Source organism: Ruditapes philippinarum, unplaced genomic scaffold (assembly GCF_026571515.1).
Source record: "Ruditapes philippinarum isolate M1 unplaced genomic scaffold, ASM2657151v2 ctg2588_1_1_1_1, whole genome shotgun sequence".
Lineage (NCBI taxonomy): Eukaryota > Metazoa > Mollusca > Bivalvia > Venerida > Veneridae > Ruditapes > Ruditapes philippinarum.
The window spans coordinates 121,563-135,552 of record NW_026860467.1 but is presented as its reverse complement, the minus strand read 5'-3'; the positions used below and the strand labels follow the sequence as shown (position 1 = coordinate 135,552).

The 13,990-nt window shown below is 33.0% G+C and overlaps 1 protein-coding gene across 1 annotated transcript; it reads right to left on the bottom strand.

Annotated features, from left to right (window-relative positions):
• Positions 1-2,787: 2,787 nt before the first annotated feature.
• LOC132760200 (RNA cytosine-C(5)-methyltransferase NSUN2-like) lies at positions 2,788-12,980 on the bottom strand. Its single transcript, XM_060752117.1, has 11 exons — positions 12,885-12,980; positions 9,320-9,447; positions 8,560-8,657; positions 8,026-8,266; positions 7,601-7,693; positions 6,873-7,005; positions 6,105-6,176; positions 5,423-5,561; positions 4,821-4,863; positions 3,810-3,934; positions 2,788-3,395 (listed from the first exon to the last, which is right to left on the bottom strand). Exons 1-11 carry the CDS (start codon positions 12,978-12,980, stop codon positions 3,358-3,360), a joined length of 1,206 nt encoding a protein of 401 aa, XP_060608100.1. The 3' UTR covers positions 2,788-3,357.
• Positions 12,981-13,990: the final 1,010 nt, after the last annotated feature.

Below are 13,990 nucleotides of genomic sequence, written 5' to 3'. Positions count from 1 at the left end.
TTCACAAATTGCTAAGGACAGTGCGTTACTTTTGCGTATTTGTAATAAATGTGAAAATTGATTAAAAGGAATTAAATATAATTCGTAACGAATTAATTTTTATGAAAATAATGACAATGGAAGTGTTCCTTGACGTGTGACTGTTGCGGAAAGAGTGTGCTGGACGGAAATCAACATTTTGAAGATCACATAGTGGAATAAAAATAATCTTTCAAATCAGGAAATGGTTGGCGTAGGGTTTTTAATACCAAGTATGGTGTTCGCGGGCATTAATTACGGCCTGGCACCGCCGCCGCATGCTGCTGATGAGCCTGCGGACCTTGTGATGGGGAATCTGGGCCTATTCCTCTATGATTGCATGTCCTAGCTCCTGAACTGTTGTTTGTTGGACGTGGCGTGAAGAAATTGCTTTCTGCAGCATATAACAAGCATGCTCAATTGGATTTAAATCCGGGGACCTCGCTGGCCAATCCATGCGGACTATAGTTGCTTCCTCAAGATATCGGTTTGTGACGTGGGCTCCGAGTGCACGGGCGTTGTCATCCATAAGAATGAAATCAGGGCCGACTGCGCCAGCGTACGTGCGTGTATGGACGTCTAAGATTTCATTACTGCCGTCAGTGTACCGTTTTCAATGATGTGCATGTCCGTTTTCCTCTGAGCGCTTATTCCCGCCCACACCATGACTGAACCCCCGCAAAAACTGCCGTGTTCTGCAAAGCATGCTGGAGCTAAGCGTTCATTTGGTATTCTCCAAACACTAGCCCGTCTGTCCGTACAAAACCTTGACTCATCAGTCAAGAGCACCGGGGTTCAATGTGACACGAGTCTGCGTCCATTGCAAACGCTCTTGAATATGGCGTTGTGTCAAAGGAATGCGAATTGCTGGCCTCCGTGACCTCAACCCAGCATCATGCAACATGTTTCTAACAGTTTGTGTGCTTACATGCACATCAGTTACATTCTGGAAGTCGTTACGTAGGGTCGTAGCATTCGAGAACCGTCGGCGCCTGGCCTGAAGGAAAATAAATCGGTTTTCGGCTCGTGTCGTTGAACTTTGATAAACACTACCTAAGAATGCTAAAGACAAAATTTGGTGATCAATCATCAATTAGGTTTATAGCAGGTCTTAAGGTTTTTTTTCTATTTTTAGCTTTCGAGTCCCCTAAAAGGAGACAATCAAATTAAAATGAGCAAATATGATATAAGTCTACTTAAGAATGCTACAGACAAATTTTGATAATCATCCATCATTTGATTTAGTAGTAGAAGATGTTTCAAGGTTTTTTTCTATTTTTAGCTCTGTTGACCCCTAATAGGGGCAAATTGAAATGGCATTAGCATATTTGTGACTGTTACAAGGATGCTACAGACTAAATTTCAGGTAAATCTGATCATCAGTTTCAGAGAAGATGATTGTTGACGCATGACGACAGAGTATCCCCCAGCTCACACTGAACTTTCGGTTCTGGTGAGCTAAAATGTGAGATTCGAGTATGTGTCTAAAATCTTCCTACCCTTACATGCTAAAGTAAATTCTGTACAAGACCACGAATAAAGGTATCTTATGTCATCTGCATGTTCATTCCGACTGTCAATTTAATATCAACTCTTGCACGAAATAGTTTGCATAAATTATCAATGTACTAAATTAATATATTATTTACGTCGGTTGTTAAGCATTTTATGTAACAATTTAAACCCTATTAGTTGCAGCCCATATTAATACAAGTATGATAGGTCACGTGAAATATTGAGAAGTTAACGCCGGATACTTGTTTCATGAAAGGAAAGAGTTATTAACTAAAAAAGTACTGTTTCTTGTAAACTGCAAGGTTTGGACCACCATGTTCTGTAATAGTCATGAAACATCAGCAATGATTATTTCCTAAATAATACTTTCTTTTTGTAATGTTTTCTCAATTTTACTCAGGAACGCTGGACACCAGATCTCAGATTTTTTTTCCGATTCTGTACGGCTATCTTTAAATACTTCAGTAAACTAGAATAGGATTTCAATTTGTCACATCCAATTTCTGACGGTATATTCAACATTGTGCCAGAATTGCCCCGGACCGCTTACCGAGAAAGTAGATCGTCGGGACACGTTAAGGCGGGCTCGTTTTGATCCCAGGGCCACAATTCATGCAAAATTACCTAGTAATGTCCACTCATCGTCGCTTTTTACCAACGATACATAATCCGTTTATTGTAATATAGTTCCCCCCCCCCCATTATATTAGTCAAATATGGTGGTTCATGTCACCTTTGTAGGTGTTTACAGAAAATCTAAATGCATTTTTCTATCCAAGAGATGTACTTAGTATCCCTTCAGGGCATTCCAAATTTTAACCTTCCGGCATAGATTTATTTAACTTTTAAGGATGTTTTTTCAATGAAGTTTGGTCAAAATTTACTGTGAGGTTTAAGAGATGTAGTAAGAAACTATGAGCATTCTTCAATTGCTCACCTACATCGCGAGCATTTTGTACTCTGGTGCGCTATCATGTAGATTCAAGATCAGACACTGTATAAAAAGCCTTGTTCGGAAAAAAGCTCGTTTCTGTTCCAATGTTTGTATGAGTAATTCCACGAGAGCCATCATGGGGTGAACTCTCTTTTCCAGTTTCTTAGCTCTTTATAGGTGGACAATGTAACAATGTAGTGATACTGACGTTATACATGTTTCTTCCAAAGTTAATCTCTTAACTGATTCTGCAAGATACTCTGAAATTACTACCTGTACGAACAATATTCATTTCAAAGAAAACATAACGAAGAAAATGATTCTGATGGACACTGACTTTATTGTTTACAGACCAGAGTGTACAAAACTACATGAAATTACAGAGAAATGATGATGATATAAAAAATGTAATGATACAATGATTCTTGAAATTCAAAGAGAAATAACACAATAAAATTTAAGAATTTATGTTCTATAGCTTTAAATTTCCTCATGATAAAATGAATGTTAACAATATTGAAACACAAAAATCAGTATTAAAATTTTCATTTTTACACACAAGTATTTGTTCAACAAAGGTGAAAAATTCAAAGTTCAAGAAATTTGATTTCTCAAGTCACCTTTAACGAGAATGGTATCTTATCACTTACTTATTTGATCATTTTAATGATCTGTATTTTATCTTCACTAATATTAAAAAGAAAATAAAAAACACACTTGAAAACACCAAGTAACAAAATTTTACAAGTAAGTCAGAATGTAAGTAAATTGAATCTTGTCTCATGAATCTTAAGTTTTTAGCAGAATGTTGATTTGATCTGTGACGTGAGGAATACACCTTGCCATATACTCCGTACATTATGAAGGTAATAGCCTCGAGGACAACAAACTTATTCCATGGCCTCTTCTTCTTCCTCAGCTTCAACAACTTAAAATAAAACAAAACAATAAATCTTAAATAAAACATTACAAAAGTAGAATGTTTACCCTCTTCCTCCACAGGATACATGTGCTTATTATAGCAAAATATATAATGATGTACAACATATTTACTTATATTTGCTGATTAAGGTTACAACAGCATTATATACTGGTAAGCGACTTTGTAATTTAAACTATTTTGGCACATGCTGACAATTTTAGTTTATCATCAACCTATCGTACACTATACATAGTAACATAATGCAAGTTATCTAAAGTACAAAAACTCCATGTCTACGGCACAGGCAGGAATAATGCCCTCAGGAAACGCAGAGAAATGCATTGAACTCAGAAAACTTTAACTACTAAGCCATGGTGGCCCAATCAAGAAGATAATCATTGGTATTATACTAATACATACTGTCAGGATCAACTCCACACAGACGGAGACAATGTTGACGTTCGGATCTGGTGTAAAACTCATCCTTCAAGAATAGAGGGAACTTGTCACGCCAGATTACTATTGCGCACTTTGGATCGGCATTCCTAAACAAAACATAATCAAATTTATAATTCCACAACATGAATGGAAACTTATATTTCCTTTAGTTTATTTTTGGTTTTTAAATTCTAAAAAAATTACAAAATTCTTGATAAGGATAATTCCTGAAAAGACCACATATTAAATCGTCAGTTAATTTGCAACAAGAGCTTTTGGTAGGACAGTATGCTCATCTACTGTCAGTGCTTAATCCAAAATCCACTGACAGAGCTATAATCTTGAAATATTACCTCCAATTCTGAAGACATGTATAACTGTTTCCTGTTACAACCATGGTGAATAGTTAAAAAGATAAATGTTACACCCAACACTTTAAATAGGAAATTTCTACATTAACAAAGGGCCATAAATCATTCAAAATCCATTGCCTGAAGACTTATCTTGAGTTTTAACTACCTTCAGAACTTTTTGAAGATTAATGTTGCATGCAACTAATATTAGGAATTTTCTTGATTTGCAGAGCATAATTTTCTCAAAATTCATGCTACCGTTATATGCCTTGGACAGTGAACTTTTAGTCATCATTTACGTTACAATCAAATATCTTTGACTGATAAGATTTAAGTTACACAAAGTGCATTCAAAACTTTTACCAGAATAACATTAACAACCAAGCAGGTATGAAAGCCAAACTATTCTTTGAATAGTTTAACTAAAAACCAGAAATAAAGATACATATATTTACAGTTTCATACTAAACATCAGAAATAGATAAGTCAATAACAATTTATGAATCTAAGACATGCACCTTTAACACGATGCCTTCAATTACAAGAATTACGTGGTTCATCATTCCGTGATATATACAGCAATTAAACAATGCACAAATTTAAAATAAATAATGGTTTACAATGAAAAATAGACACTTACTTTCCTTTAGGTTCATAGATGAAATACACTGGGCCATTCGCTGCTAAAATAAACCAGATAAAAGAAATTACATGAGATTTTTTTGGGTCACTAATTAGAAATGATGTTCAAAAAAGTTGTAACTTTTCATTAAAAATAATTGCACAATATAATTTTTATTTGTTAAAAAATAAAGGTAAGCAAAGTTTAGTTTTTTACCCAAGACAAGCAAAACAAAGTCTAGCAACTTGTAATGATAATTTCGAGTCTGTTTCCTTATACTAATCAGTTGTACTACTTGTGTAAAATGAACAATCATGATCTGACCAACAGTGCCTAAGTTGAGAGGCAAACAGTTTTTTTTGTTTGGTTAGGTTTTACGTCACAGCGATATAGTATAGGTCATATGGCAACTTTCCAGCTTTACCAGTGGAGGAAGACCTCATGTGCCCTTCCGTGCATTATTTCAGGCACGACCGAGCACCTGAGCAGAACAATCACTGTTCCGTAAGCTAGCTAGATAGCACTCTCATGGAACATATAGAGTACTGTTGAAATGGCAACTATAATCTAATATCAGTAAAATTTACCTACAAGATATAAAATACCGAACTGTAACTTACGAATAGGTTCTAACTCCTTCTGAAGTTTGTCAGACAAGTCTTTGATGACAACTTCCTTGTTTTCAAGCATATGTACGAGATCGACCCTCGTCACACTGATTAGACGTTTGTTCATGAACTGAATCACTGGCATCGTACTCTGCAATCATGAACAAATACTTCAAAATGTGTGTACCTTTTTTATTACTACATGTACTATAACAAATAACTCATCCAAATGTATATCTTATAATTGGCCAGATGAATATATCACTATGTAATGGCAAAAATTGGGTTTTAATTTGGAATTGCCCATTATTATTTTATGTGACATTAAATTTGGGCAGCTTGTGGTGTAGCCTGGCTTGGTATGTAAGCTTGACCAGCTCTAGTTTAATAGAGGGTAGGCCTAGTATTCTACAGCATTATAAGACATACTTTTATATTTCAGCAACAGTAACCTTTTAGGTATTCACTGGTTACTAAAAAGTTGACTTCAAAAAATCGTAAAGGAAAACTTCTCAATAGATTTCAAAATAAAATCTATATCATTTTTAGACAGTAATTTACATTTGTATTTTGTTACATTTCAGCACACATTGAACTTGTTTTTCATTGGCTCCTGTTTTTTTTAACATATCATATATTACAGCACTCAAATCAGTTACCCTATTGACTTCCTATGTTATTCATTAAAGCTTACCTTAACATCTGTTTTGCCACCCTCAGCACATCTCATCATTAACATACCCCCACATTGAGCTTTGCTCTTTCTCTGTAAGTGCATTATTTTCAGTTTAAAAAAACAAATAAAAAAAACAACATTCACATTGTTTTAATAGGGTTGTAAAATTAAATAAAAGTAACACCGTAACAATTCCGAGGACATGTGTGACATTTCTAGTGAGCACCTTTAAGTGAAATAAAAAAAGATATGAGGTTGCAAATAAACCTATATTATGACGGGAAAGATATGAGGGTATTTTCCCTTCCCATCCTGCCATCTCAAGAACTATATAGGTATAGAGTTCAGAACTTCACACATCAGTGCAATACCACAATTCAACTGTCTATGTCAAGTTTCATCAAATCATGAATGGTCTAGCTCAAGTACTACAGAAGAATTCATGTGATACTAAGTCAAAAATTAAATATAGAGATAAATGAAACTTCCAAAAACAAATTAACAGATTCCTCCCTGTTTGTTTTATCTATGTATCTAATACATTTGTCAATGTAAGTTGTAAGACATCCTACAACTACAAATGTTACGAAGATACCCCCCTATACACAGTTTTCTACAGCTTGATTTATGGATGATGGAAAATCTCCACTTACCAAAGTCTAGCACAAAAAGTTTTTATTTTAACATACTGTAAAATAATGTTTCTCGGCCCGATTGTTTGAAAAAGGAAGAGTTGCCTATCCAGACTGATAAGTAATATGGTGACTTATAGTGATATATACTTACAGCAACATCTGAGTTGAATCGAATGAGAGCTTTGACACTTTGGTTATAGAAGTAGAACAGAGTATATTTGCCATCCTGCACATACTTCAACATGTTGGGTAGTGGATTAACTTTCTTCAGATCAAACATATCTTCTAAAATAATCAAACAAAAAATATAACAAATTACTGCCTGCAGTTCTTACCATCATTACAGGGATCGAAAACATTTTTTTTAGAGCTACTCACCCTGCAGGGCGAGTAGTTTCAAATTTCTACTTGTCCTGCATGTTATACTACTAGTCCTGCATTTTGGGCACGATTCTCAAAATAAATCTTCTCAATGCAATATAACCTTGCCAATGCAAACAACCACTAGAAATTTTCATAATCAGTTTGTTAACACAAATTTAACAAACCAAAACCTTAAACAAAGCTTGTGTTTTAGGTAATGTATAACACGCACACTTTATAGAGCATTGTGGAGCATGTTTCAGTTACACCTTTATCCAATTAACAATGCATAAAGTGTGCAATTTATATGTTACCTAAAACACAAGCTTTGTTTCTAGTAGATCACTTGTGTTGTTAGCCATCTTTTTATTATTTCATTACGGTATGTTCTGTCTGAAACTCTTATTGGAAATATTTCTATTCATACCAAGAATATCAGATTGTCTTTTGGTAAATTTTAACTTTTTTATTTTATTATTAATATTATATTGATTGTGCAGAGTGATATTTATTTACCTGTATGTGACCCATTCAGAATCGGTGGGTTTGACCTCCTCATAACGACAAGCTTGCTCCTGAAGTTTCTTCTGTAACCAATTTGGTATGCAACTGAAATAGTCAGGTAACTGTCAGCCTTAACTCGTGTATTAATAAAACCAGCAGTTAGATACTAACATAAATTACCTCACACAAGTTTGTGTGCCAAAACAAGGTCTAGAAAAGAAGTCATAGGTCATAAACCTTAAGAACTTACTTGTCTCGACTCCAAAAAATATAAAGTTTAGAGATGGAAAAAATTTCATCTGTAGAACAGGGCAATTCTAACAATCTATGCAATTTTATAAAACCCTTGCATCTTCATACAGATTTACAAAATTCTGTCTAATTAGGTAATGTAATACTCCTATTATCTTTAGTAGATATAAGGTTTCAGAACTTACGATTTTGAAATCTTCATTGGAGACAAATCAAACTGACTTGTTTCAGAAGTTTCGGTCGATTTCAAAGATTCATCTGTAACTTCAGTAACCCATTCAATTTCTGAACAACAAACATTCACATCTACACGGATTGGTAATGTGTATGGGCACTTCTTTTTCTTTTCTGCTCCATCACCTGTAGCATCAGGTTTCTTTTCATCATCATTCGCTTCTTGTTTTACAGCAGCTTCAGTTTCCATTGCTATAGGGGGAAAAACAAAACACTTTAACCCTTAGCCTACTGGAAATGAAAGTGATTAGGATTAACCATCAGTAGAACCAGGTCAGTTTGCTCACGAAAACAATCTGACCAGGCTCTTTACTGTTGGCAAATCACCTTCAAATTTTTATCTGGATATCCCCAAAATTTATAATAGAAAGTCCAATTCATGGAATCTGGGCAAGTCTATTTTAGAATATCAAGGGTTTATTTACGACAAGAATCTTAGTCCTACAAGGTTGAGACTACATGCAGAAATACTTTAGAACACTTACCCTCTTCTTCTTGTTTCTGCCAAGGACATGGTCCCCACTTAGTAAAGACAGCAACAAAGAATCCACCAGTATCATTATCGTGTGGCATCACTCTCAGACTGTAAAAGACAAACTTGTTAAATTCCAAAAATAAAGAAACAAGAGCACTGTAAATGTGAGGCAATATACGCCCAAACGTAAATTGAGCAATAAAAAATAATGTTTCTACTAGGTAGCTACCCAGTCAAGAACTTTGTTTGAAAAATGTTTTATTTTAATTTTCCTTATGAAACTATATGACCTCCAAGGTGGAGGCATTTCTTCCCCCAAATTCATAATTCATAAAACTTTTATAGAGGTCTACTAGGCAATGTTATATGCCAAATATAGAGGCATAGTATTTATCTGCACAAAGATGTGTATTCCTATACCTAAGTGTGACCTAGATCTGAGAAAGGTCAAACCTGCGCTCTGCACATTCATTCATTAGGTTTAACATTTCTGCCACATAGTTTCAATTTCTGTCCACATATTCAGCAAATACAGACTGGACAAGAAAACAGACAGATGACCAGATGCATAAAATTATACACCAACATTTTTTTTAGGCATTTAATAAATGACTGAAAATAACTTATTCCCATATATACTGATGGATGACAAAGCTCAAATTTTCATATTTACATTTTTAAAATTGATATTGGGACAGTTTCAAAAATAAAACTGAGATTTGTCCATAATAAAATTCAGAAGGTTTTGGGTTATAAAAAATGTAAAATACCATCTTTCAAGATTTAATATGCTAGCCTCTTCCTCTGTTGGGGCAAACAGTGAATCTTCGTTTTCCTTTTGGAACCACAGGGGGCTTGAATCAAATGTATCATAGAACACTAGTCCTTGGCTCATTACCTGTAGAAACATGTGTTACATTGTTATGACATCTTCAACTTGACAAAGCATACAACAAACCATGATGAATTATAAAATACATAATCTAGATAATGTACTTTTATTATTATAGCTGAGAAAAAAGTTTAAGTTTGAAAATTATTCTATAAATATAACTTATACTAAATTACATTAAAAAATATTTCACAATGATAATACCAATTTTAATCAATCAAATATTAGAATAAAATAAGATAAAGGTCAGTCTGTACATTATAGACTAGAATTATCAAGATTGTCATTTCTATGGAAACTTTTCCTGCAGATTGTGTTTGCTATATTTGTAATCACATTTAGTCACTTCTAGGGAAAATACTTCCCAAATTTTGTTGGCCATATTCCAAATGACAGTAAAAACAGAATGTGATGTGTATGTTGCCTTAACATTGCTCAGTTTGCATTTTCACAAACTTTAAACACAGTGCGCATAAAAGGGTGGACCAACTTTACATTCTACATATTACACTGTAAAAACAGAAAAAGCAGGCCAACACGATATTTATAGTCAGCATAATTTATAAAATGTTGAAAGCTTAGAAGTTTGCAATAAACCTCAGTGTCCCATAGGGGATGAGGTGACCCTAAAAACAAAGATCTATTATCACTTCACATATACAAGTTGTTAACAAAGCATAGTGTAAATTATGGGAACTACTTAGCAATATTTTGCCCACCTACATTGACAAACAAATAATTTCATATACAATCACTATAGACTGATTAAACAGTTCTAAGACTTATAAAACAGTTCTAAGTAACTGACATCTGTACAGCTGGATACATAGTATATATGAACATTTCAAAACATTCATGTATATATGTATCTGAAAAGTTTATCTTTAGTTATTCTGTTTCTTGAAGCAATGAAACAGTAAAATTTCTTCTCGGTGGGGCAAGTTACTGACTGGCTGGTAATTCACCACCATAACCAAAATGGCCAAATCAATTTTGTTGTGAATATTACTTTCTTCTCCTCATTCTTCATATTGTTGACGAGCTTGACCTCTTGACCTTCGAAAACACGTTATTGGTTTCATAATAAAAAGGAAAAATACTGTATCTTGTTCACCATCAGAGTGGGAAGGGATATCAAATCCTAGTGGACTATTCAAAGCTAGTATGTAAGCCATTGGATACAAAAACACATAAGTCTTTGTCACCATTTAAACTTTTCCTCAACGATGGTACAATATACTTAAAATCTGCTAAAAAAAAAGAAGTAACCTTTATTGATAGAAAACAAATATATATATATATATTATACACAAGTTCCTGACACCATCTAGGGTTCAAATGGCAAAATCTTTACTGTCTGAAAATGCAATGAAATGATAACAAATATTTCATTTCAATGAAAATTGATGAGTACAATAAGCCTAGAACAAAAACCATTAATGAATGTCAAGCGTCAATTCGTAGGTCGTCATATCAAGTCCATTTCTATCTGTAAATAATGAATTATAAAAAAATATTTTCTACTTAAAAAAAATCACAAGTTTTTATTTTTTCATACCACTATACCTCATGCAAAGATGTTCTCTGTCATGTCAAATGGTACAGGTCGACTAGAAAACAAAGATCAATTCAGGTTATAAATAGAAAAAAATCAACAGTTACATTTTCCTGCAGAATACAATGCAGTAAAGATATTCAATAAATAAAAACTAAATGTATGCAAAAATAATTGAGCTATTTTGCAACACTAAACTGTTTGCTCTGCTCCCAAAATTAACTGACTATGAGAAAACTGGTAAACTAACTATGTTTTAAATGTTTTGCCTTCCAAGTAACTTTTTGTTTAAAATTTAAAAATTTCATACAAAAGTTTATTTTTTATTAAAATTTTTAAAATTAAGAATTAGAATTTTTAAAACTTAGCCATGCAACGTAATTTTGGAAAAAAAATATATCCATCTATACGTTAACTGTTCCAGATATAAACTAAATACTCTACATATGTAAGTCAGTGTTTTTGTTTAAAATACTATTTGTAATAACAACAAACAAAAGCATAAAAAGTTAAGTTAAAAATAAATAAAAAATGGAAAAAGAACAAGCAATTTTTTCATTATTTTATTTTATTTTAAATAATAATATAAAACATTTCTCAATTTTGAAAAGAAAAAAAGAAAAAAATTCTAGTTTAATTTATAATTTTTTAAATATAAAATTTTACAAAAAAAAGTCCCATCACATATTATTTTTAATCATCAGTAACAAAAAAGTGGACAAAGTTCAAATTAAAAATATTTTCAACCATAACTTTACAAACAAGTATAATACAGTTCACATCCAAAAACTTGACTTCAGGTGAATATTTTATGATATAATTATACATTCATTTCTTTAAAATAACCAGTAAAAAAAAATGCCAGTAACCCTAGAATACTTTACAAACGTTCACGTAAGGTATCTAATGCCTTTGTTAAGTATCTCCATCACAAACTGGTAACCTGGGATGATGGCCTCTCAGGAGTTGTCCAAAATGCAAACATGGAATGTTGATTGTGTCAAATAGGAACAGATTTACCACATCTTCATACTCGAATTTCATCTTAACAATGTACATCCATAGAACAGTTTGAAACCGATTCCCATAACCATACAGTGACTGGGAATGGCCTCCTTTCAGGTATTTCACATGGTGATTTTGATTGGAGTATAAACGTTAATTTTTTACTGTTAATTTTACAGTAAAAAGCTGCACGGTTCTAGTACAGCTATTTCATCTTCTTAACTCAATGACTAATGTCAATTCAAAGCTCTGGAAAAACACAGATTTACATCCTTGTTTTCATATACTCTTTATCTCCACCAATGCTTGCTGAATATAGCCTTAACATCCCATAACACAAAGGCTTTTTTACCATAAAACTACCATGAACTTTTAATGTTCATGTTTCCACTGTATTGGCGATATACTATTTATTAAGTATGAACATTACAATGTTCATATTTCCATTGTAGATGGGGAAATATACTATATAACATGAACTTTACACTATATATTATGAACTTTACAATGTTCATATTTCAACGTAGATAGGGAGATAGATTCAACAAAATATAACCATTACCTAGATTAACATTTATATGCTGGGTCATCAAACTTGCAGTGTACTGTATATTTTATCTTTTATCAGGGAAATGGCTTCATTGTATAAGTAAAAGGGCCTATGGAACAAAGTACACTGTCATATACTAGAAATATTTAGAGAAAATGTAACCTTCTCCATTGCTTATATAATCCATTTCATGAATTGGTCAGAACACATATCTGAGGACCAGTGTTATTATTTCAACATTTATGTCAAACCTTAGGTAACCTTTAGCTTATAACATTTATAAAGAATGGAAATTCACCTACAAATGTAAGTTTCTCAATTAGAACAGCTTACCTTCCACTTGGACATTCCAGGTCTCACATGGAAGTCTGGTAGACGGTTCTTTACATCAACCAGTTCAACCGCTTCTAAAAATATCGACATCAACATCTCAACATTATTACTATTGATAATACACAAACAATTATATTCAACTGATAAAAGATTAAAACTAGCTTTATAGTCCATGATTTTTTTTCTTTCTAACACAGGGGCCATTTTAAGGTGGCTAAAACCAAAAGAAAAATTCTTTAAACAACTTGACGATCATGCAGTTTTTGGGTGCATGATCATCAAGTTTTTTTCCCCCCTTTTACAAAAATACCATATCATTTTTTCACTAAAATAAGGTGAAGGACTGCTTCCCACTTCCCAAGCCATGACAAGAAAACCCCTGTAGTCAGCTGTGGTCTTACACTTTTCAAAAAGATGTGAAAGATATCTCAATACTGTCTTTTACAAAAATTTCTAGGAACTCTTCCCCTAGAAATATTGCTGGTATCGTTCTACTATCCAAATATTTTAGTAAAAAATCAGGAATATTTAAGGCACTAAAAATCAATTTTCTTGGGAAAGGTTTCAAATAAAAAATTTAATCTCTGGTTAATTTTGTTTTAAAAATTTTAATGCAATACTTTTAAATTTTGCAAAAAATTTAAAAAGAAAAAACAAAACTAAAAACCAAAACTCAAATTTTTAACCACATTACTATTTTTCAATCAATCTATATTTTTCCTCTGTTTTTCCCATTCTTCATATTTAGCATTTTTTTTCATAAAATGACCCCTTGAATCAAAATTTTTTAATTTACCCTTAAATCATTTAAATAGGGGTTTTGGCCCTTTTTTCTCCAAATTGATTAATGTCCCCCCGTTTTCTGAAAACATTTCCACAAAAAAATGTACAAACCATTTTTCCCCACACCCCGTGGGGGTTTAATTTGACTGGGACTCTTTCGATGCCCCTTTATTTTCAGGAAACTATCCACTAGCTTAAAAAATGTCGGGGCTTTTGCCGCTTTAGTCAGTGCCATTAAAACCCGAATAAAGCACAAGAGTAAAACAATGTCTCTTCCCCAAAAAAACTGAAAGTCGCGATGTACCATACTGTGTCACATCATG